Genomic DNA, 21,051 nt, shown 5'->3' on the forward strand with positions numbered 1-21,051 from the left:
GGTTAAAGCGTATCTACTGGGCCTGAAGAGGGTCCCCAGCCAGCAGACCTCATGGGGTGAAGATCAAACATGGGTGGCTGAAGCTCTGCCAGTTCGATCGCTGTTATGCCAACGGCCCAGATATCACAGAGCTGGTTGTATCCGCCGTTCTTCTCCACTGCTGCAACCTCTGGGGCCATCCTTTCAAAGCAAAAAGCATTGTTTAGGGAGAGCACCACCTGCTTCTGAGCAGTGCCCACACACAGGAGGCACAAAGCATGTTACATACATTCACAGATTCATAGAATGGTTTGGAAGGGACCTTAGCAGTCATTTAGTTCCAAGCCCCCTGCCTTGGGCAGGGACACCTTCCATTAGACCAGGTTGCTCAAGGCCTCATCCAACCTGGCCTTGAACACCTCCAGGGAGAGGGCATCCACGACCTCCCTGGGCAATCTGTTTGAGAGTCTCACCACACTCACTGTAAAGATTTTCTTTCCAATATCCAATCTAAATCTGCCCTCCTCCAGCTTCAATCCATCCCCTCCTCATCCTATCCCAACAAGTCTTTGCAAAAAGTCCCTCCTCAGCTCTCCTGTAGCCCCCTTCAGGTACTGGAAGGTCTCCCTGGAGTCTTCTCTTCTCCAGGCTGAACAGACCCAACTCTCTCAGTCTGTCCTCATAGGAGAGGTGCTCCAGCCCTCTGATCATCTTTGTGGCCTCCTCTGGACCCACCTCAACAGTTCCATGCCCTTCTTGTGCTGAGGGCCACAGTGCTGGACTCAGTACTCCAGGCGGGGTCTCATGTGAGCAGAGTGGGAGAAGCACTTCCCTTGTCCTGCTGGTCACACTTCTTTTGCTGCAGCCCAGGGTAAGGCATATCCCTAGAGCAGGACCTCCCCTAAAAAGCCTAACTGAGGGAAAAGCCTCATGTCCCCTTCACCCACTATCTGGGAACTGGAGCAAAGAGGTGACAAGTTTCACTGGAGCTTATGGGCTGGATGGCAGTCACAGGAATCAAACCAGTCTCATGATTCCTGGTAAAGTGCTTTAATGGCTTCCCTCAGTCCTCCTTCTCCATCAGGATAAAGAGGGCAGCAAATAATTGAAAGCTACTGTCTGGATTAAATTGTAGGTACATGTTCAGGCTATACCAAGAACACTGCCCAAGGCATCTCAGCTGCATCACAGCGATACCAGAAACCAACAGCAGAGAGATTTGCATATCTAATCCAGCTCAAGATTCACAACAATGTATTTGCATATTAAATGTTGTCTTGCACTGACATTAGTTAGTAGAGGTGATGAAAAGACAACTGAAAATCTGGGTTTTGTCACCATTTTTTCTGTACAGGGACTGAAAAGATGTTTGGCTTATTCCCTAAAGGAGTAAGAAGTTACTGAACAATTAAATGAGCTTCAGGTATCCAGAAGAAGTGGAGAATGTTCTGCATCAATGAACTTGGGAGAAACAGCAATCCAGCCTCAAATAACAAGCAGTTTGTGTTACAGCAACAGACCAGCTACAATTTGTGCTTCCCAGACTTACAACCATTGGACATTTTGCTTAGAAAAATGGGAATTTATTATTGTGGAATCATGGAATGGTTTGGGTTGGAGGGGATCTTAGAGATCTCTAGCTCCAACATCCCTGACATGGGCAGGGACAGCTCCTATCAGGCCAGGTTACTCAAGGCCCCATCCAACCTGCCTCTGAACACTTCCAGGGATGGAGCCTCCACATCTTATCTGGGCAACCTGTTCCAGTGTCTCACCACCCCTACGGGGAAGAATTTCTTCCTGATGCATAATTATGTGTGTAAACTTCAGTGTGTGCAGACACAAACTGCATAAGCCACAGCAACCCAAGTAGTTCATTACCAGTAAGGGGTACCAATAAATGATTTCCTCTTCGCAATGGTGGCTGTGATTTTTGCTGCTACACCAAAGTCAGCTGCAAAACAAAATTGTTAGTAATCACTTTTCTCATCCAAAGTAGAAAACATTTAAAGATTAATAACAAGACCAGCTAGTATCTCCAATGACTTTAAATCACAGCATCCCAGCATACTGGGGGGCTGGAAGGGACCTCTGGAGATCACTCAGTCCAACCTCCCTGCTAAAGCAGGGTCACCCACAGCAGCTTGCCCAGGATCACAATGTCCAGGTGGATTTGGAATCTCTCCAGAGGAAACTCCACCACCTCTCCAGGCAGCCTACTTCAGGGCTCTGCCACCCTCACAGCAAAGAAGATTTTCCTCCTGTTCAGATGGAACTTCCTGGCTTCCAGTTTGTGCCCACTGCCCATTGTCCTGTCACTGGGCACCACCGAGAAGAGTCTGGCCCCATTCTCTTGCCCCCCTCCCCCCCCTTTAGCTATTGATAAGCATTACAAAACGAAAAGCTTAGTTTCTCCATCCAGCTCACTCATGACCCTGGGCTATTTTTCCATCTCACAACAGAGCAGCCGAGCAACCTCCCAGAATACAGTGGATATTCCATTTAATATTCAAGAGGAAAAACCGCATCATGCTTTGGAAGCTGCACTATTTCTGTGTTACTTATGAAGTCCTTTTTATTTTTATTGCATTTGTAGTATGATAGCTGGAGGGCAATTGTGAGCAAATTTGCCTAGCTCAGCAGGCAGATGGAAGGCATTTGTGCGTGACCCATGGTTAATGCAGTTAGTGGGATCTCCTACCAGTTTCAGGGTTTTACTCTTGGGTTGTACTTTTTCCCCTTCCTCTTTAAAAAAATGAACTTTCCCAGCACAGCACTCCTGGCTCACCACAGGGGAGGAAAAGTGTTGAACCACACAGCTTTCCTGAAGAGCAGCCATGCAGCTAATGCACAGCCGCCTTGATTCCAACACCAGACACAGTCAGCTGATGAGCATCCCATTCCTTCTCCCAGGATGTCTGCCAGGATCAGGAGATGCTGTCTCTCACGAAAGATCCTTGGAGGCTCTGAGGGAGATCTGCTATCCTAGCTAGGAACAAACCCAGGTAACCTGGGTTTGATACTCAGGTAACCCCAACATGGCAAACTCCAGAGAAACCTGGGGTGCTTCAAGACTTGAAAAAAATGCATTATCTGTAACTTAAGAGAACCAAAACTTTTCATCTCACATGGACTGAAGCCTATGGAGAGACAATTTCTATCAACAACTACTACCACAAAATAAGAAAAACAACATAGAATCATAAAGTTTAGAAATGACCTCCAAGATCATCAAGTCCAACCATTGACTCAGTACTAGCAAGTCTGTGCCACATCTACAAGTGTTTTGAATGCTTCCAAGGATGGGGACTCTACCACTGCTCTGGGCAGCCTGTTCCAAGCACTGACAATCCTTTCGGGGAAGAAATTTTTCCTGACGCCCAATGTAAACCTCCCCAGGTACAATTTCAGGCCGTTTTTTCTCTTCTATCACCTATTACTAGGGAGAAAAGACCAATCCCCACCTGGCTCCAACCTCCTTTCAGAGAGTTGTGGAGGGCCAGAAGGTCTCCCCTCAGCCCCCGTTTCTCCAGGCTGAACAAACCCGGTTCCCTCAGCTGCTCCTCACAAGACTTGTGCTTTAGACCCTTCACACCCCACAGTGGAACATCAAAAGGCTCATGCCACTGAGAAGGGTCCTGAATAAAACTGACTCCAACAACACAGGAGATCTGCTGTATTATGCTTTATCCTTTATAGCAAGCTCAGTCTTTGCTGTGCATTTGCTGTTCAGCACAAAACAAAGCCTTCCAGAAGCTGACTGCTCTTGCTAGAGGGCATGGTCTCTACATTCTGGTCATTTTTGTCTCTTAATGGAATGATAAAAGCAAAAGGCAACTTGCTAAATCCAAGCATCCCAGCTAGCACAGTAGCTTTTGACTGATTAAATTAAAACACTTCCATTTGCTTTCAGTCTTCTTAAATTCAGTCAACTTACCTAATTTGACATCTCCATGGTCTGTTAGTAGAATATTTGCACCCTAAAACATAATAAATTGAAAGTTCAGAATCTTTATCAGGAACCTTTTTGTGCTCTAGAAAGCTGAAGCTGAGTTTCTCAAAGTTCCAAGTTACCTTGATATCTCTATGCATTTTGCCTTTCATATGCAAATAAGCCAGACCCTGGAAATTAAAAGAGAGAAGAGTTTACTTTCCCAGTTGTGCACACACTACAAAGTTAGCCCTGTTTAATAACATTTACATTACACAGTGGATTTGATTTGAAAGCGAAGACACTTGAGATTTGCAGATAAGAGGTAGACTGGATTCTGTTCCTCATCTTTTCCAGCTCTGGCCAGTACATGTGGAGACTCAGTAAAACCAGTCCGGGTGTGAAATTTTACATAGATCACAGAATTCTTTGGGTTGGAAAAGACCTCTAAGATCACCAAGTCCAACCACTGATCTAACACCACTATGGCCATTAAACCATGCCCACATAGGCAGGGTGTTCCACCATCCCTCTGGGCAGCCTGTTCCAGTGCCTGACCACTCTGTCAGCAAAGAAACATTTTCCTAACATCCAACCCAAACCTCCCCTGGCACAATTTCAGGCTATTCCCTCTCCTTCTATCACCTGATACTACGGAGAAGAGATGAACACACACACACCACCCCCCCCCGGCTCCAACCTCTTTTTGGGGAGCTATAGAGAGCAATGAGATCTCCCCTCAGCCTCCTTTTCTCCAGACCAAACAACCCCAGTTCCTTCAGTTGCTCCTCACAGACCTGTTCTCTAGACCTTTCACCAGCTTCATTGGACAAACTTTGGCACCTCAATGTCCTTCTTTGAGTAAAAGGCCCAAAACTGAATACAAGATTCAAGCTGTGGCTTCACCAGTGTGGAGTACAGGGGCACACTCACTGCCCTGGTCCTGCTAGTCACACTATTGCTGACCAAGCCCAGGATGCTGTTGCCCTGTGTGTGTTTTCAAAACAAACCTGAAGATACATCATCTTTTCTCTTTACTAAAATTAAGACAGTATTTCTGAAGCCCTGAAGGTTCCAACAAGCAGGTGTTTAGCCTTCAAGCTGTCCTTCCAGCACTATGAGCTCCAGCAGTGAGAAGAGCTCAGGAACACAACTGCCAAACACATTCGTTCACAGCTCTACAGCCCTGCCTCTGGCAGTGACCAGTTCAGCCATGGCTTCAGGGGAAGGTGTGCATCCCCATGACTCTCATATGCTTATGGAGTGGGGAAGGAAAAGTTTTTCTCAAAAAACAAGCTGCCTACATCATCTCAGAATGACAGAAGTTGGAAGGGACCTCCAATGATCATTAAGACCTACGGTAGGTCACACAGAAACATATTCAGACAGGTCTTGAAAATCTCTAGAAAGAGACTCCATAACCCCTCTGGGTAGCCTGCTCCAGAGCTCCAGCACCCTCACCACAGAGAAGATTTTCCTCATGTTGAGGTGGAACTTCCTGTGTTCCAGATTGTGTCCACTGCCCCTTGTCCTACCAGGAGACACCACTGAAGACAGACTGGCACCTTCTTCTTGACACCCACTCTTCAGATATTTATAAACATTAATAAGATCCCCTCCCAGTCTTCTGAGGCTAAACAGCCCCAGATCTCTCAGCCTGCCCTCATAGAAGAGATGTTCCAGTCTCCTCATCATCCTTGTAGCCTCCTTTGGACACTCTCCAGTATACTCCCCTCATTCTTGAACTGGGGAGCCCAGAACTGGACACAATACTCCAGATGTGGTCTCACCAGAGCAGAGGAGGAGGAGAGACTCCCTTGACCTGCTAGACAGGTCACAACCTATGATGACCTGTCTTGCTCAGTTTCTCTGAAACCAACAAGCTCACCCAAAACCAGGAGCAGGACTGAGATTCAGCATTTTGGTCCTGCAGTGGGATCCACAGAGAGGTCTGCTCCTGTGTAAATCCCTTTGTAAATCCCAGCACAGAAGCAGCTCTGAAAATTATTTGAAGCAAATATTTGCCCTGCTGTATTGGAGTTTTCTTGCTGATTTTACTTTACAGTATGGAAACTCTCAGATTAATCCTGGTTAATTGGTTTCAGATGGATTCCTAGTGCATACAAATGTACTGCAGCACCTTCTGAAATCATCTTCTCCATCTACTTCTTGTAGATGGGGCAAACACTTTATGGTTCCGCTACAGAAGTACAGTACCTGTAAAGTTTCTCTGCATACATATGCGATTTGTAACTCTGACAGAGGTCCTGTAACTGAAAACAAAGAGAAGTGGGTAAGTGTACAATGAACAACTCATCAGAGAATCACAGAATGGTTTGGGTTGGAAGGGACCATAAAGTTCATCTAGTTCCCTCTGCCATGGGCAGGGACACCTCCTACTAGAGCAGGTTGCTCCAGGCCCCATTCAGCCTTCCTTTGAACACTGCCAGGCTTGGGGTCTACAAAATGTCTCTCAGCAATCCATTCCCAGTGCCTCACCACCAGCATGGGGAAGAATTTCTTCCAAATACCTAATCTCAATCCAGCTTCTTCCAGTTTGAAGCTTTTACCCCTTGTCCTGTCACTCCATGCCTTTGTGAAAAATCTCTCTCCAGCTCTCCTGTAGCCCTCCTCAAATACTGGAAGCTGCTCCATGGTCTTCCTGGCATCTTCTCCTCTCCAGGTTGAATAATCTGACCTCTCTCAGCATGGCCTCACAGCAGAGGGTTCCAGCCATCTGATTATCTTCATGAGCCTCTTCTGAGCCAGCTCCAACAGGTCTATACCTCTCCTGTGCTGAGGACTCCAAAGCTGGACCCAACACTGCAGGTGCAGAGCAGAGCAGAGGCGCAGAACCCCCTCTCTCCACCTGCTGCCTATTCTGCTGGGGATCAGCCCAGGAGAAATAGTATCAGCTACATTGTGAAGCAGCCAAGAAGTGCTATCTCCATGCTAGATTCAAGACTGATATTACATGAACTGTGTCTTACATCAAGCTGAAAAAGAGGGTTTTGTTTCTTGTTTAATAGAAAGGCTTTCTGTGAAAAAAATAATGGCACACTAACAGAAAACAATACCCACAGTGAGGAAAAAAAGCCCTGTTTTGACAGAAATCTAATTATCATTTTACAAGTGATTCTGTAGTAATGCAGTATCAGGATATTCTGAGAAAGGTGGAAAAAAAAGCCAGGGTAAAAGAGATTCGTGATCATTTTTTTAATGTCAGAAATACAATGTTTTATTCTGCTCAATTGTTTCATGTTAGAAATATAGTGTTGTATGCTAAGGAACTATGGGGCTCAAAATGGTTCTCAATCTATTTGCACCAAGTGGCTGAAAAATAAAGCAGAAAGAGCTCTGGTATTCAAAAACTCCACGTTATCACTCAAAAGCAGAGCAAGTTCCCAGACTGCTTCTCCAGCAACTCCAATAAATTCTTTTACAGAGTCAACATCTCCAGATGAAACCTCAGAGGGGAAAATAATAATAACAAAGCGATACAGTATTGCACAGGAGCGGGAATAAAGAGTTATTTTTACCCTTTAAAGATCGAATGTTGAGGCTTCCCAGTGAAAAACAGCTTCCTCACATCACATCCACTCTCCATATCCAATTAGCCTCATTTCTGGTTGTGAATGTCTCTTTTTTTTAGAGGCTGATTTTTTTCCATCCTGCTTCTGAATATGGCTTTCAAAGAAACATGGCTGAGAGAAGCCAAGAAGCAGGTGAGCTTCCAGGGCAGAGCAACTGCAGCCAGTGAAGAGCTCTCCAATGGGACAACTCTTTGGGTCTGCCCTTTAAGCATCATGAGGAAAAATAAAGTGTGGTGATTAAAAAATAAAGCCTGTTCTGCCCTAAAATGACAAGGTATTAACCCCAAATGGTGGTTACCGTATTTGAACAGGGCTCTTAAAATCTGTAGCTAAAAAACACTGGCCACGACCTAAGGGAAAAAAACCCAGTGCCTGGTCAGTGCCAACCATTCCCCATTACTCAGCTTGTTTGTTTTTCTTCCTTGCAGAAAGCTTCCTGAAGTTAAAAATGCTAGCAGAAGATTCAAAGTACCATGGTAAATGTCTTGGAGGGATCCTCCACCGCAGTATTCCATGCATATCCACAGCTTCTCCCGGCTGTCAAAAGGAAGTTGAAACACAGGCATCAGATCATTAACCAATGATGATTATTTAATGTATTTTTTTCTATTGGTCTTTACTACTCCTTGTTAAAAATACACACTCTGATACATGGCTACATGGTTTACACGTGATAAATAGTCTCCATAAAAATGCTCACCTAGTGACATCAAAATTTGATGCCACTCGAAGAAGTTAGCAGACCTAAAAGCTGTTGATTTAACTCTGACCTCCTGACTGTACTAAAGAAGAAACATCTGGGGTTTATCTGCTACCAACAAAACTAAACACATTCACAGATTCATGGAATTGTTCAGGCTGGAAGGGACCTTCAGGATCATCTAGCTCCAACTCCCCTGCCAGGGGCAGGGACACCTTCCACTATCCCAGGTTGCTCAAGGCCTCATCCAACCTGGCCTTGAACACGTCCAGGGAGGGGGCATCCAGAACTTCCCTGGGCAACCTGTTCCAGTGTCTCACCACCCTCACTGTAAAGAGTATCTTCCTAATAACCTGTCTATCCATCTTGAAACTGTGAGTTAAATTGAAATTACCTAACAATATCGAAACAACTCTTCCTGGCCTCCAAAAAGGGTAGAGGGCCTTTAGAAGCTTAGCCATATTGTCCCAGCTGATGTCCATTTGGGCTGTACAGATGACTAAAAATGCAGCCCTCCAAGAAATCTAAAGCTGAAACCTCACAGAAAAAGCCTGAATGGATCCTGTGGTGATATATTCCCACAGAGCCAATTGATAAACAGCAGAGCTCCACAGAAATGGAAAATATCCTCCAGCTTTCTCTCTAACATTTAACATGTACACTCGAACACGCAGCCAGCTGGCATCACCTTGCTCCTGCTTCTCAGTGCTTTGCATCTGTTCCACCAGAATGATGAACAATGTTCTTAGCAGCAGCTCAGATTGAGTGTTTTTTGCTCTCTCTACTCACTGGCTAGACTTGCCCAAGCTCACAAGACTACCATTAAATAAAAGAGCCTAAAAACAATTGTAGCTAAATAATGAGCTCGTTTTACACTTAGAAGTGATAAATGTTTAAAATCTGCCCTGCAAGTGAGTAGCTTTGGATCTGTTGCAAGAGTCTCTTTCTGTTCCTAGTGATAAAAATATTCCAGCCATTTGGCCAGCAGAGAAAACAAAGTGTTAGTCACTTTTTTATTTTCTTAAAGCCAACAGGGAACTGAAGGGAATTGAACCTAGAGAAGAAGACTGAGACAGGATATCTAAGTACTAAACCAGACTGAGGCTTGCCTTAGGAAAGAAGCAGCAGAAATTCAGGTATAAAAAGTGGAGTTTACCTGAGATAGCTCCCAAAGTAGGCGACTATGTTGCAATGCTTGCATTCTTTAACCATATATATTTCTTGCTGTATCAATGAAAAGTCATCTCCTGAAAAACAGGAAGTGGCCACAGTTACCTCACACATAACACTCAAAGAGATCTGAAAGTGTGCACGTATCTCATCAAAACGAGCCATGGACTTGGAGAATTGCTAAGCCCTTCACAGGGGTTTGCTAGCACATCAGCCTGCTCAGCAACGGTATCTGCACAAATCAGCCCTTCTGTTTGCATTCTTTATGACATCCTTTGCAGGAGGGAGAAATATTTCTTGAAGACCAACAGAGAAGGGTTGGCCTGGTGTCCTGAACGTGATCCATCAGTGCAGACAGCTTGACATGCACTGAGAGCGCTCTGGAAAAGAAGCAAAGGGATGGGAGCACAGAGAGGATTCCTCAGCGGCCCCTCTACAGAGTCACAGAACTGTTCAGGTTGGAAGAGGCCTTCAAGATCATTAAGTGCAAGCGTTAACCCAGCACTGCCACGTCCAGCACTATAGCATAACCCTCAGCAACACAGCTACATGGCTTTGAAATCCCACCAGGAACAGGGACTCCACCATGGCCCTGGGCAGCCTGTTCCAGTCCTTGACAACCATTTTGGTCAAGAAAGGGTTCCTAATATGCAACCAAGACTTCCCATGGTACAACTTGAGGCTGTTCCCTCTTGTCTTGTTACTTGCCTCTTGGGAAAAGAGACCAACCCCCACCTGGGTCTAACCTCCTTTCAGAGAGTTGTAGAGAGGAAGAAAGTCTCCCTTCAGCCTCCTCTTGTCCAGACTAAATAACCCCAGTTCCTTCAGCTGCTCCTCACCAGACCTGTTGTCCAGACCCTTCATCAGATTCATTGCCCTTCTCTGGACTTGCTCCAGCACCTCAATGTCCTGATTGAAGTGAGAGGCCCAAACCTGAAGCCAATATTCAAGGTTTGGCCTCACCAGCACCAAGCACAAGGTGACAATCATTTCCCTAACAGCACCATCAGACCATCCCTTTTTACCAGGACATGATGCTCACATGACAAGGATCTCAGGAACAGAAGGAACCATTAAGGCAAGCTAATTCCAGAGTCCTCTGCCTGAAACCAGAAGAGATCATGTACCAGAGTTTCATTATTAAAAGCATTCCATTTCCAACTGGCTCTGATGGAACATATGGCCTGCACGCCCACACGGCCACTGATGACTCAGAAAAGAAGTCTTCAACACGGCCTGCCTTGTCATGAGTGCAGCTACACAAGCGATCTGTAAACCCTAAACACCCTTGGGTAAAAAAATCAAATCTTTTCAAATCAGCTCGTAAGGCCATTTGGGCAGCCTGATCTAGTTGGAGGTGTCCCTGCTCACTGCAGGGGGGCTTTGGCCAAGATGACCTTTGAGGGTCCCTTCCAACCCAGTGCAATCTGTCCACTTTAGATATGTCCTGCTTTGTACATTGTGGTGGTTCAGGCTGGGTGCCCCCCTGTTGTGCCACATGAGACACACCTCTGGTGTCCCAAGGGTCCAGCTACATATTTCATCCCATAATGTCCTGCTCCCTATAAAACCATCAGCAGGGTTTCTGCACTTCCTCTTTCTTCCCTCACCGCCCCTATGGAGATGGTCCCTGTCTGGTAATGGGGGGCAGTCATCTTCGAGGCCTCTTGGGGCCTGGCTAGGCCCAAGGCCAGAAGGAGAAGGGGAAGGGCGGTCTCAGATCTGGCCAGCTGAGATCAGCCTAAGAGTGGAACAGGGCAGGGAAGAAAGAGCCCTGGGGCGTTTGGGTATATCCTCAGGTGGGGAGAGGGAAATGTTGGGATGTTTTTGGGTATGCTTTGGGACATCTTTTGTGTGGAGAGCCGAGCCCAGAGAGTGGTGGTGAATGGTGCCACATCCAGCTGGCGGCCAGTCACTAGTGGTGTGTCCCAAGGATCAGTGCTGGGCCCCATGCTCTTTGACATCTTTATTGAGGATCTGGATGAGGACATTGAGTCCATCATCAGTACATTTGCAGACAACACCAAGCTGGGGGCAGGAGTTGATCTGCCGGAGGGTAGAGAGGCTCTGCAGAGGGACCTTGCCAGGCTGGACAGATGGGCAGAGTCCAACGGCATGAGATTTAACACATCCAAGTGCCGGGTTCTGCACATTGGCCACAACAACCCCATGCAGAGCTACAGGCTGGGGTCAGAGTGGCTGGAGAGCAGCGAGGCAGAGAGGGACCTGGGGGTACTGGTTGATGGTAGGCTGAACATGAGCCTGCAGTGTGCCCAGGAGGCCAAGAGGGCCAATGGTATCCTGGCCTGCATCAGGAACAGTGTGGCCAGCAGGAGCAGGGAGATTATTCTTCCCATGTACTCTGCACTGGTTAGGCCACACCTTGAGTCCTGTGTCTAGTTCTGGGCCCCTCAGTTTAGGAAAGATGTTGACTTGCTGGAACGTGTCCAGAGAAGGGAAACGAAGTTGGTGAGGGGTTTGGAGCACAAACCCTATGAGGAGAGGCTGAGGGAGCTGGGGTTGCTTAGCCTGAAGAAGAGGAGGCTCAGAGGAGATCTTGTTGCTCTCTACAACTTCCTGAAGGGAGGTTGTAGCCAGGTGGGGGTTGGTCTCTTCTCCCAGGCAACCAGCACCAGAACAAGTGGACACAGTCTCAAGCTGCACCAGGGGAGGTTTAGACTGGAGGTGAGGAAGAAATTCTACAGAGAGAGTGTGATTGCCCATTGGAATGGGCTGCCTGGGGAGGTAGTGGAGTCACCATCACTGGAAGTGTTTAGGAGGAGACTTGATGGGGTGCTTGGTGCCATGGATCAGTTGATTAGGTGGTGTTGGATGATAGGCTGGACTCAATGATCTCGAGGGTCTCTTCCAACCTGGTTTATTGTATTCTATTTTTTTCTATTCTACTTATTTGTCACTGTGCTTGTGGTTCTCTGTAAAATATTCACTGCTTTTCCATGTAAACTTTCCACCACTTTTGCAATCCCTTTGTCTGAGTCTCATTGTTTTTTCTGCCCGTGGTGGGAGGAAAGAGAGGAACAGCCCTTCAACCCACCACATATACACATATATATTGGTTTTTATATGTTATCACCTTTGTTCTTCCTTTGGCATGGACAAAACTTCTGTTGCAGCTTGAAAGACATGAAAAGTTAGAATTTAGATAAAGGATTTGGGTTTTAGAGTTGAAAAGATGTGGTAAAAAGCCGATGTGGTAGCTACCAAGTTCTCTCAAGGGGAAAAAAAGTAATTGCTTGGTATCTTTATTTTTGTTTCATGTCTCACAAGTGGAAGTTCTCTCCTGCTACCAAAGTCAGAGAGGCACAGCCCAGAACACACCTTTAAGGTACATGATTTTGACAAGTCCAAGAGGTCTCAAGCACTGCTATAAATTCTCTTTGGACTCTTCATGTGTTTATTTAACAAGTAATAGTGCAGCTAATATTTCTAACACCCTTTTTAAAAATAGATGGATTTATGTGCTGTGCTTTGAAGGCACTTCCCTGAGCAGCAGTGTCACTGGTGCCCACAGAAGCCACAGAAGCCAGCACTGATGTATGGCCCCATGGCACCTACAATCACTTGGAAAGCCCAGGCCTCCACACATACACCAGTATGTAGGAGATGTTTACAGATAAAGACCAAGAAGTGCCAGCTTAATGTAATGATTCCCAAACTGTCACCACCTTTATCACACAATCAGAGAATGGCTTATGTTGGAAGGACTTTAGATATCATCCACTCCAACCTCCCTACCATGGATATGGATGCCTGTTAACTAGACTTCACATATCTAGACTTTCTGTCAACTAAACTTTGTCTCAGTGACCATCAGATTTTTACCTTAAAAATAATTACAAAACCAAAGAATCACAGAATGGCTTGGGTTGGAGGGGACCTTAAAGATCATCTAGCTCCAAACCCCCTGCCATGGGCAGGGACACCTTCCACCAGACCAGGTAGAAGGGAACATGCTTCACAGAATCACAGTATGGTGAGGTTTGGAAGGGACCTTTGGGGATCACCCAGCCCAACCCTTCTGCTAAATCAGGGACATCCACAGCAGGCTGCCCAGGATCACAATGTCCAGCTGCATTTGGAATCTCCCCAAAGGAGACTCCACAACCTCTCTGGGCAGCCTGCTCCAAGGTTCCAGCAAGAAGTCTACCAAAGCAAGGAAGTTTTTCCTCATGTTCAGATGGAACCTCCTATATTCCAGTTTGTGCCCACTGCCTCTTGTCCTGTCACTGGTCACCACTGAAAGGAGCCTGGCCCCATCCTCTTGCCCCCTACCCTTCAGCTCTTGATGAACATTGAGAAGATCCCCTGTGGAGCTGCTCTTCTCCAGGCTCCAGACTCCCCTCCTCACAAAGATGCTCCAGGCCCCTCAGCATCTTTGAAACCTCTGCTGGCCTCTGTCCAGTAGTTCCCTGTCTTACTTGAACTAGGGAGCCCAGAACTGGACCCAGTACTCCAGCTGTGGCCTCACTAGTGCAGAGCAGAGAGGGAGGAGAACCACCGGCACAAATACATCCCTGACTGATTTCAGTAAGCGCTCAAGGGCTTCTTGAAGTTCAGCTGTACAAAGAAAACACTGCACCAGGGCAGGAAAACATTAGGAGAGTTTCAAATGCCAAGAGTCTTTTTAATAACACAAGTAGTATTTTTTTAAACACTGAAAAGAAGAAAAGGCAACATGATTCCATAAATTTAGCCCAGATTTCACACTGGGCTGGCTTTATGGGTCACCTACCAGCGATGGCTTTGCTTGAATTCATGCACCCTGCCTAAAAATGATTACTACAGACAAAGGATTTTTGAGTTTGAATTCAATGGATTCATTCCTCTGACAAACTTCCTACAGGAAATTGTTGAAGGCTCACAGATAAACTAACTGGAACACTTTAAAACTCCAGAATTTTTTCAAGAAAATCAAGTCTAAGCAAATTTGAAGGCAAAACCCTCCCACCTGACATTGAAGATGGTACTGCCTCTAACATTACTAGATAGCCATGGTTCAGAGTATCAAATGTCAACCCATAGAATCATTTCAGTTGGAAAAGACCTTTCAGACCATCCAGTCCAATCATTATCTAACTCTACCAAGGCTGGTGCTAAACTATGTCACTCAGCACCACATCTCTGTGTCTTTGAAACAGCTCCAGGGATGAGGATTCAACCACCTCTCAGGGGAGCCTCTTCCAATGTTTGACAACCCCTGCAATGAAGAAGCTTCTTCTAATGTCCAACCCAAACCTCCCCTGGTGCAACCCATGACCATTTCTTTTTGTTCTGTCACTTGTTCCTTGGGAAAAGAGACTGACTCCCACCTGACTACAACCTCCTTTCAGGGACTTGTAGAAAGCCAGAAGGTCTCCCCTCAGCCTTCTTTTATCCTGGCTGAACAACCCCGGTTCCCTCAGTTGCTCCTCACAAGTCCTGTTCTCCAGACCCTTCACCAGCTTTGTTGCCCTTCTCTGGACATGCTCCAGCACCTCAGTGGAGTGACTAGCCCAAAACTGAACCCAGTACTCAAGGTGTGGCCTCACCAGTGCTGAGTACAGAGGGACCATCAAAATAGCTGTGTCCTTTTCTTAAATGGACACCTTCAAATCCAAATCTCTTTGACATGTCAGAACCAGCACTCCAGAACAGCTGGACACAGTCACATGTGAAAATCGTAATTAAGAAGCACCCCCATGGCAACAAGAAACTGCAGGCAGCAGCTGGACTTGCCCCTTGGTAGCACAAGGATTGGGCTGCCTAATGTGGAGCAAGAGCAACACAGGTTCTAGGAACTGTGACTAATTGGAGAAAATTGGAGGAAATCTGGAGATTTGGGCTAGCAAATGACTGACAGCAGAAAAAACAACAACTTCATGCATATAAAAGATAACAGGGAAGTGGGGGGAAGAAAGGATAATCCATTCTCCATATGACAGAACAATTAGCAACGGGCTTCAATTGTCTTAACCTACATTCCCTGGAGAGATGAATTGCTTTTCCTACTGGAATAACATCATAGCATGGAACATGTGAGAGTTGGGGTTGTTTAACCTGGAGAAGAGAAGGCTCCAGGGAGACCTTAGAGCAGCCTTCCATTACTTGGAAGGGGCTACAAGAAAGCTGGGGAGGGACAGAAAGCTTGTAGTGATAGGACAAGGGGGGATGAAGGTCAAAAAGAGGAGATTTAGATTGGAAGTTAGGAAGAAATTCTTTATAATGAGGGTAGTGAGACACTGGAACAGGTTGCCCAGGGAGTTTGTGGATGCCCCTTCCCTGGAGGTGTTCAAGGCCAGGCTGGATGAGGCCTCGAGCAACCTGGGATAGTGGAAGGTGTTCCTGCCCCTGGCAGGGGATTAGAACTAGATGACCTTTAATGTCCCTTCCAACTCAAACCATTCTCTGATTCTGTGAAGGGATGGGAAGCAGTGAAAAATCCCACCAGAGGGAAAAACAAAACAAAACAACAAAAAAAGGCAAAACAGGAAGAAACTGCTGCAGAAATACCCATCAGGAGTGATTTAGTGTGATGCCGCTGAACAGAGGAAGACAGAAGAGATGATATTGTAGAATCATAGCACGGTCTGGGTTGGAAGGCACCTCTGAAGATCATCTAGTGCAACCCCCTCTACAGTAAGCAGGGGCATCCTCAACTAGATCAGATTCCCCAGAGCCCTGACAAGACTCTCTTTGAATATCTCCAGGGATGGGGCTCCAACCACCTCTTTGGGCAACCTGCTCCAGTGTTCCACCACCCTTGTGGTAAAGAACCTGTTCCTAACATCCAATCTAAATCTAGTCTTTTCTGGTTTGAAACCATTGCCTCTTGTCCTATCACTACAGGTCTTTGTAAACAGTCTCCTTCCATCTTTCTTTTAAGCCCCTTTCAGGTAGGGACCTTAAGGATCACCTAGTTCCAAGTCCCTGGCCATGGCAAAGGGACATCTCCTACTAGACTGATTTTCCTCTTGCTTTCAGCCATATCTTAAGTACCATTGATCCATGAGGCTCTTCTGATCATCATCAGCCTCAAATATCAGTATCTTGATTTGTAATTAATAAAGGAAGACTTTATGCAAGAAACAGAGTTACCCACAGAAAAGGGCAAAAATGAAAAAGAAAGGATTTGGACGAGGAGAAAGGGGGTGCAGCCTGAATACATACAGGGAGCTGACAAAGAAGGAGCAAAGAGATGGAAAAAAAAAGAGAAATATCCATGAGAAAATTTGGGCTACATATGTAGAAAATTAGTCTGAAAGATCAGACAGAGAGATAGGAGAGATGTATAGTCATTTAAAAGATGACAAGAATGAATTCAAAACAAAGGAATTCAGAGTTTCCAGGCAGCTGGAGCATTCATCTTGGCAAGAAATCTTGGAACAGGGCAAAAATTAAACATCCTTGGATAGCATTAAAAAAAAACAAACAACCCCCCCCAAAACCCTAAGAATGTGTAAAAAATACTTAATGGAGAGAGACAGCAAGATAAAAAGAATGAGATCAAAGGTGACAATGGATCTGCTCAAACAGATTTTCATCTGCTGCAGTCATCTAAACAATACAGAATTGGGAAAATGTCCTTTTTGCTCCTCACATGTTTGCAATTATGGGTTGTGTGGCATGCTGAGCAAAAAACATGGTTGAGGGAGCTGCTGTAAATCACCCCAGAAGCACAGGCTGGTGACTCACTGCAGCCTGCTACTATTATGTAATTTTACCTCTGCAGCGAGAGATGCAGGACACACAACGGAGAGGGACAATGGGAGATTCTGCTCCGACTGCAGCCCACAGTCAGGGCTGCTCTGCTTGGCACAACCAGCTGCTTGTTTCTCCAGCACAGCTGGGAGGGAGGGGACTGCTGCAACTTGAAGCCATGTCATAGAATCTGTTTGGTTGGAAAAGACCTTTAAGATCATCAAGTCCAACCATTATCTAACTCTACCAAGGCTGGTGCTATACCATGCCCCTCGACACTACATCTCTGCAGCTTTTAAACACCTCCAGGGAATGGGATTCAACCACCTCCCTAGGGAGCCTGTTCCAGAATTTGAATCATAGAACCATAGAATTGTTTAGGTTGGAAAAAGCCTCTAAGATCAACAAGTCCAACCATCAACCTAACACCACCATGGATATTAAACTATGTCCAAAAGTGCCACATTCACATGTCTCTTAAACATCTCCAGGGATGGTGACTCCACCACCTCCCTGGGCAGCCTGTTCCAAAGCCTGACCACTCTGTCAGCAAAGAAATTTTTCCTAATATCCAACCTAAACCTCCCCTGGCACAATTTCAGGCGATTTCCTCTCTATCACCTGATACTATGAAGAAGAGCCCAATCCCCACCTCACTCCAACCTCCTTTCAAGAAGCTGTAGAGAGCAATGAGGTCTCCCCTCAGCTTTCGGTTCTCCAGATGGAAAAACTCCAGTTTCCTCAGCTGCTCCTCACCAGACCTGTTCCCCAGACCCTTCACCAGCTTTGTTGCCCTTCTCTGGGTCTGCTCCAGCAGCTCAATGTCCACTGAGAGAACTGATGGCCCATTAACACCAGTGAATTATTCTGTTTGCAGACACTACTTCTCACCTAAGTGGAACTGGAATGTTTAGATCTCCTGCCAAGTGGAGATGGAGCCATGTGTTTGCACATCTAATGGAAACAAGGGCAAGTGCTTGCTGGATTCATAGATTCATAGCATGGTTTGGGTTGGAAGGGATCTTAAAGATCATCTAGTTCCAAACTCCCTGCCATGGTGGGGTACCCCTTCACTATCACTCCAGGATGTGTCCTATCACTGCAAGCCCTTGTAGAGAGTCGCTCCCTAGCTTTCTTGTAGCCCACTTCAGGTATTGGAAGGCTGCTCTAATAAGGTCTCCCTGAAGCCTTCTCTTCTCCAGGCTGAACACCCCCCATTACTTCTCATCTACATGGAACTGGCATGTTCAAATTTCCTTCCAAGGTGTCCTAGATGGAGAGCATGTGTTTGCTGGATCCACAGAAGCATGGCAAGGATCTCATGACTCTAGTGCCTGTCCAACAGTGCTATTAGGTCTTCTGGGCATGCCTGACCTTGATGGTTTTGAATCAAGTTTACTCCTGGTCATATCTTGAAGTGCTGCACTGACTGCTTTGAGTTGTCTCATCCTACAAAAAGATGCAAGGTCACTTCTCACAACTCTTCCTGGGTCAGCTGTGAACTGTCCAGAAGGCTCCTCAGGGAAGAAGTTCATAGTTCTTGCTTAAAATGAGTTTGTTCTGCATTACTGTAGTGTTGCATCACAGGGCTGATGCTGTGCAGAACAGAGGGAGGGAGGGAGGGACAGGCAGTGTCCAGGGCTTGCACACAACTGGGAGGAGGGAACTGACAGCATTTGGAGACATTCACAGTGTCACCAAAGGGTGGGACAGAAGCACTTACAAAAAGGCCAGATCTTCTAGGTGCCAGTCAGCCTGCCAGCACTCCTGCCCTGAGCTAGTGCCCTCAACACGCTGTCCCCACAGGCCTCAACACGCTGGAGGGACACGTCAGCTACTTGGAGGAGGTGTGACGTGTACTCCAAAGCCAACCCACCAAGCCTTGCTAAGGAGCTGAAATGTAGGGACTGCAGAGCTGGGACTTTCAACACTGTAATTAATAGCTGTTATTTAGAAGTGAGATGTCATTTAGTAACAGGACCAGGTAGACACTGTTGTGTGCATGCTGAAAGATGAAGAGCAGGGTCACATCATTGCTGATGATGCAAATGTTCTCACTGTAATCATACAACCAACAGACACCTGCCTCCTGAGTAAGCAGAAGCAACTATCACCTCTGCTGGGATAATTCCTCAAAAGTTCTTATTTCAATAACCTGAGTCCCCAGATAATGAGGGAAAGCTCCATAGGAGTGACAGCTTTGTGGAAATCCTTCACACCAGAACATGAACCTCAAGCCAAGCAATATGCACAAGTCATCAGCTCCTCTGTGTTGACTCCCAGACATCCCCATAGTCCCCAGTTCTCACCAAGCAATATCCACTAGTCATCAGCTCCTCTGTGTTGATTCCCAGACACACCATGCTCCCCAGTTCTCAACCACTCACTCCAACCCACTTTACTGAACCTAGCGAGGGTTCAGTCTCTGCTGCTGAAAGGATGGCTTTCCCAGTATACAGCTTTTGCTTAGACTGGAGTTTGCTGCCAGTCTTTCCCCTCTGTCCTCATTAAGTTTAACTCCTGAGGCATCTTCCAATCCCCATTTAGATAGCTTGACACACAAGAACCCCTAATATTTTTCTGGAAGATGGAGAGGGTGCAAAGTATTACTGCAGAACCACATCCCACAGCTCTGACACATACAAACCTCCTGCTTTCTTCACCACCATGCAGACCTGCATTCCTCTTTGCCAACCAATTCAAAGAACGAGAATAATCATCACAGAATGGCTTAGGTTGGAAGGGAACTTAGAGATCATCTACTCCAACCTCCCTGCCGCAGCATATGGGCAGGGACACCTCTCAAGGAGACTTGGTTGGTTCAAGGCATAATTCAACCTGGCCTTCAACACCTCCAGGGACGGGGCATCCACAACCTCTCTGGACAACCTATTCCAGAGTCTCACCACCCTCCTGCTGAAGAATTTCTTCCTAAGACCCTGTCTAAACCTACTCTCCCTCAGCTTAAAAATAGCCTTGTCCTATCACTATACCCTCTTATGAAAAGTCCCTCTCTAGCCTTCCTGTAAGCTCCCTTCAGACACTGGAAGGCAGCTATAAGGTTTCACATCTTTAAGAAGGAGAATAATTTAAACCACACTCAAGCATTCAAACTGTTTTCTCCATACCTCCTGTCTTGGTATTCAAGTGACAGCTGCAATCTGACTGAAAGAATTTCAAGACCCCAAACACAAAGCTCAGAAATTTGATTCCAAGCAGGAAACACTTATTCAGAAACAATGACATTTCCACCAGTGAATTTTACTGCCAGACATCCAACTGCCAACTGCTAACCACTGATGGTACTGATTAGCTCAACACTGATATAAAATACTACTGATGGTCATGTTCTGCCACAGTAGCATGAGCTCCAAGTATCTGGAGTAAATGGTCCAATACCAGAAATTATTTCTCATCTGCCCTGTTTGGATCCTACTTTGAAGCAGTCACGTCCAGGGAGATCTGGTGGCCTTTCAGTGCTTGAAGGGGACAATCAGAAAGCTGGGGACAGACTTTTGAGCAGACTTGCAACATGACAAGGGGTGATGGCTTTAAACTAAAAGAGGGAGATTCAGACTAGAGAGAAGGAAGAAGCTGTTGATGTTGAGGGTGGTGAGACCCTGATGCTGGTTGCCCAGAGAGGTGGTAGATGCCACATCCCTGGAACCACTCCAGGTCAGGTTGTTTGGGGCTCTGAGCAACCTGCTCTAGTTGCAGATGTCAACTGCAGTGGGAACGGACTAGATGACCTTGAAAGGTCTGTTCCAAACCAAAGTATTCTGTGATTCTGTGTCAACATATACTATTATTCCTTAATAAATTTAACTCTTTTCCTGCCTCCTTGCCTTATCTAGTCACTGTTGTACACCTCAGCTTGTCATGATCCCATCTCTACTCTCCCTTCTCACCACTTCCATCTCACTGTTGCTATTTGCCTTCAGCTATTTTGTCAAATGATGCATCCTCCTAATTCACCCCTT

General features: G+C 46.1%; 1 protein-coding gene across 1 annotated transcript in view; it reads right to left on the bottom strand.

The window, feature by feature from the left end:
* Window positions 1-21,051, bottom strand: part of MAP4K5 (mitogen-activated protein kinase kinase kinase kinase 5) — an 88,940-nt gene that overhangs the window by 31,477 nt on the left and 36,412 nt on the right. The window contains exons 4-10 of the mRNA XM_054161639.1: window positions 9,360-9,450; window positions 7,976-8,040; window positions 6,128-6,183; window positions 4,054-4,101; window positions 3,917-3,959; window positions 1,861-1,933; window positions 49-180 (exon numbers count right to left, since the gene is read on the bottom strand). Of these exons, the coding sequence (XP_054017614.1) occupies window positions 49-180; window positions 1,861-1,933; window positions 3,917-3,959; window positions 4,054-4,101; window positions 6,128-6,183; window positions 7,976-8,040; window positions 9,360-9,450 (508 nt within the window). The remainder of the gene's footprint in view (window positions 1-48; window positions 181-1,860; window positions 1,934-3,916; window positions 3,960-4,053; window positions 4,102-6,127; window positions 6,184-7,975; window positions 8,041-9,359; window positions 9,451-21,051) is intronic.

Source organism: Dryobates pubescens, chromosome 5 (assembly GCF_014839835.1).
Source record: "Dryobates pubescens isolate bDryPub1 chromosome 5, bDryPub1.pri, whole genome shotgun sequence".
Classification (NCBI taxonomy): Eukaryota; Metazoa; Chordata; class Aves; order Piciformes; family Picidae; genus Dryobates; species Dryobates pubescens.